The sequence below is a fragment of the Loxodonta africana genome, chromosome 15 (assembly GCF_030014295.1).
Source record: "Loxodonta africana isolate mLoxAfr1 chromosome 15, mLoxAfr1.hap2, whole genome shotgun sequence".
NCBI lineage: Eukaryota > Metazoa > Chordata > Mammalia > Proboscidea > Elephantidae > Loxodonta > Loxodonta africana.
Genome location: NC_087356.1, coordinates 10,564,023 through 10,567,718, shown reverse-complemented (window position 1 = coordinate 10,567,718; position 3,696 = coordinate 10,564,023). Strand labels below are relative to the sequence as shown.

Here is a 3,696-nt window from a genome sequence, read left to right as displayed (position 1 = left end):
TATTACAGAGCAGAACTGCCCCCACAGGGCTTTCTTGGGCGTAATCTTTACAGAAGCAGACCACCAGACCTTTCTTCTGGGGTATCGCTGGGTGGGTTTGAATTGATAATCTTTAGGTTAGTGGTCAAGCATAAACTACTTGAGCCACCCAGCGACTTCTCTCCCAGCAGACAACAAACCAAAAACCAAAGCCATTGCCGTCAAATCGATTCTGACTCTTAGCAACCCTGTAGGACAGAGTAGAACTGCCCTATCGCAGGGTTCCCAAGGAGCAACTGGTGGATTCAAACTGATGATCTTTTGGTTAGCCGTTGTAGCTGTTAACCACTATGCCACCAGGGTTCCCACAGCAGACAGCGAGGGGTGCAAGACTTCAGGGCACAGGGACCTGAGAGGGCGGGGCAGCTGAGGAACCTGGGCCAGGTTGGAGGGGCGGAGCCCATGTGTGGGTACTCAGGCAGCACAAGGAGAAATAGGTGTGGTGAGCTTCCGGTTTCAGCCTCTGGGCTTCCAGCCACTGAGGGTCACACTGGGCTGAGGATTCGAAAAGCACAGAAGCCCACACTGCTTCTTAGTGTGGTTTTGGTACGTGGAAAGGGTGACTTGGCACTGACAGAAATGCATGTTATGGCCCACGGAAAGAAACTTGCAGGTTTTCCCCGTATACCACGCAACGTAAATAACTCCGAAGAAAGCTGGCTTCAAATAAAATGAATGATAACCATTGAGATGAGTTTCTCAGATCAGAATATGGCACCATGAAGTTTTCATTCCAGGCGCGTAGAGGGAGCTGCAGTCGTCACTGAGTCAATTCTGACTCAAGGCAACCCTGTGCATGCAGAGTAGAACTGCCTCCTAGGGTTTTCAAGGCTGTGACCTTTCGTTAGCAGATCACCAGGCCTGTCTTCCCAGGTGCCTCCCGGTGGGTTCAAACTGTCAACCTTTTGGCTAGCAGTTGAGCACTTAGCCATTTGTACCACCCAGGGGTGCCCACAGAGGGAGCAAGGACTACAGAACTCAGCTGTTGTAACAGAAACTCTTTTCCCCACCCCACTCCCATTAGGCCTTAAGTTCCTTCCAGCTTTTTTCAGACCCACACATTATCCTTCTGCCGTGAGAAATGAAAATAATCATCTTGCCAACATTTGGGAGCTGCAACCCATCTGGCAACAAATGAGTACCTTTGTGCTTAAATAAACCAAAAAAACCAAACCTGATGCTGCCAAGTTGATTCTTACTCACGGTGACCCTATAGGACAGAGTAGAACTGCTCTATAGGGTTTCCAAGGAGCGGCTGGTGGATTCGAACTGCCAATCTTTTGGTTAGCAGCCGAACTCTTAACCACTGTGCCGCCACCACAAAATGCTGACCGTGGTGGAAGTGCCGGGAGGCCGAGCGGAAGGACAGACAGATGGACGGCAGCCTGGAACCCGTCCGTCTCCCCATCTCCTCTGCTCCTAGTCTCGCCCCTAAACGGCAGATTGGTTCTCGGCGCAGACGTAGACTGTGCTGGGCTGGATTCTCCGTCGGATCCGCTCGGGCACTCTGGGGAGGATTTGGAAGGTGTGCGGTAGCAACTCGATGCAGGCCTCGCGGAATTTCTTGATTCTCCAGCAGTAGACGATGGGGTTGAAGACAGACTTGAGGTAACTGAGCCACAGAACACAGGTGCTGGTGGCGTAGAACGAGGAGCTGCAGTAAAACCGCCGGCTGAAGACAGACAGGAGGCTGTAGACGGAGTGGGGCAGCCAGCAGAGCGAGAAGCCCACGAAGAGGATGAGGATGGTGGTGAAGGCCTTGGTCTTGAAGCTCAGGTCCACACTGACCTGGTGCTGCCTCTGCAGCCTTCGCAGGCCGGCCCTGGTGAGCTGCCTCAGGTCCAGGCTGTCGGACTGGTTGTGCACGCGGACGGCGGTCTTCCGCACCGTGTTGAAGATGCACATATAGGAGCACAGCATGATGTTGAAGGGCACAAAGAACACAGCCACCACCAGCGTCACCACGTAGGCGCGGTCAGCCGGGAACTCGGTGTAGCCGAACACGCACTGCGGGGCCCGCGTGGGCACTTCCACCAACGTCCAGCCTGTGAGGGAGGGGACGGAGATGCAGAAAGACAGCGCCCAGGAGATGGCAATGATCACCTTGGCCCTCCTTGGATTCAGCTTGTCCTGGCGCTGGACAATGATGAGAAAGCGGTCCACGCTGATGATGAGTAGGATGGCCACGCCCTCCAGGACGAAAAACCAGTAGAGTGTGGCGGACAGCCGGCAGAAGGAATCCCCAAAGTGCCACTTGACGGTGATCAGGGTGACAGCAGCGAAGGGCATGCAGCATAAAGACAGCATGATGTCGGAGAAGGCCAAGGTGGCCAGCAGCAGGTTGATGGCCGAGCGCATGGCGGGCCTCTGGTACACGATGATGCAGACGACAGTGTTGCCAAGAAACCCCACCACAACCATCAGCATCATCATTATTGCCAAGGAGATCCTGAAGGGGGCAGATAGTGTGGTCACCCCGGAGTCAGACACCTTGCTCGCATTCAGCAGAAAGTATTCATAAGTCTCAGTGGAAGTGCTGTTACAGGCCATTATGGAGAAGAACTTGGGGCAGAGACAAAAATGTCTAGAAGGGCCCACCTTAACGCTTCGGTGGCTGCCATTTTCTGTCTGCTGGTTGCATCTTCTTCCCTGATGTCTGTGGACCTCTAAGGCACTGGAATGGTTGGGAGAAATGTCTTTCTTTGGCAGCACTAGCTGGGATTTACAATTCATCAATCAAATTCTAACCATCTCTGTGACAACTGATTTGTGTCCACGCTTCACACTTAAGTACTGTCTGTAGCCTAGAGGAAAGAGGATACAAAAGACAAGGGAGTTATACTTTCAAGCACATGTTGGAATAGAGACGGTTTTAAATTTTGCAGCTATTCTAAACATTATAGTGAAGAGAAAGACTGACTCAATGATTTACCATTTGTGACAAAGCTTGGTATTCCCACATATTATTTGAACCTTGCCTCACATGCATGCAAAAGCTGGACAGTGAATAAAGAAGACCAAAGAAGAACTGATGCCTCTGAATTACCAGTATTGGTGAAGAATACTGAATACACCATGGACTGCCAGAAGCATGAACAAGTCTGTCTTGGAAGAAATATAACCAAAGTGCTCCTTGGAAGTGAGGACATGTTATTCAGGAGGGACCAGTCCCTGGAGAAGGACACCTGCTTGGTAAGGTAGAGGGGTCAGTGAGAAAGAGGAAGGCCCTCAATGAGATGGATGGGCACAGTGACTGCAACAATGGGCTCAAACATTGCAAAAATTGTGAGGATGGTCCAGGATGTCATATCAACGTAGGGTCCATATGAGTCGGAACCAACTCGACAGCACCTAACAACAACAACAAGTAGCACAGGAAAACCTAATCAACCCTATTATGGAAGTGACATGAATTATAATCAATCCGACTGAATGAAGCCGTGGACAAGCCAAGTCTCACTAGAATGTAAGCTCCATGAGGGCAGGGATTTTTGTCTGTAGTATTATCTGCTATATTCCAAGCACCTATGACCATGTCTGACACCACCCTCAGACTCCAGAAAAATATAACAAACCAAAAACCAAACCTGTTGCCGTCGAGTTGCTTCCGACTCACAGCGACCCTGTAGGACAGAGTAGAGCTGCCCCACAGGGTTT

At 51.0% G+C, this 3,696-nt stretch overlaps 1 protein-coding gene across 1 annotated transcript; it reads right to left on the bottom strand.

Moving 5' to 3' along the window:
• Nucleotides 1-1,164: 1,164 nt before the first annotated feature.
• Nucleotides 1,165-2,816, bottom strand: GPR45 (G protein-coupled receptor 45). Its single transcript, XM_003413610.3, has one exon. The coding sequence runs from the start codon at nucleotides 2,770-2,772 to the stop codon at nucleotides 1,471-1,473; it is 1,302 nt and encodes a 433-aa protein (XP_003413658.2). The 5' UTR covers nucleotides 2,773-2,816; the 3' UTR covers nucleotides 1,165-1,470.
• Nucleotides 2,817-3,696: the final 880 nt, after the last annotated feature.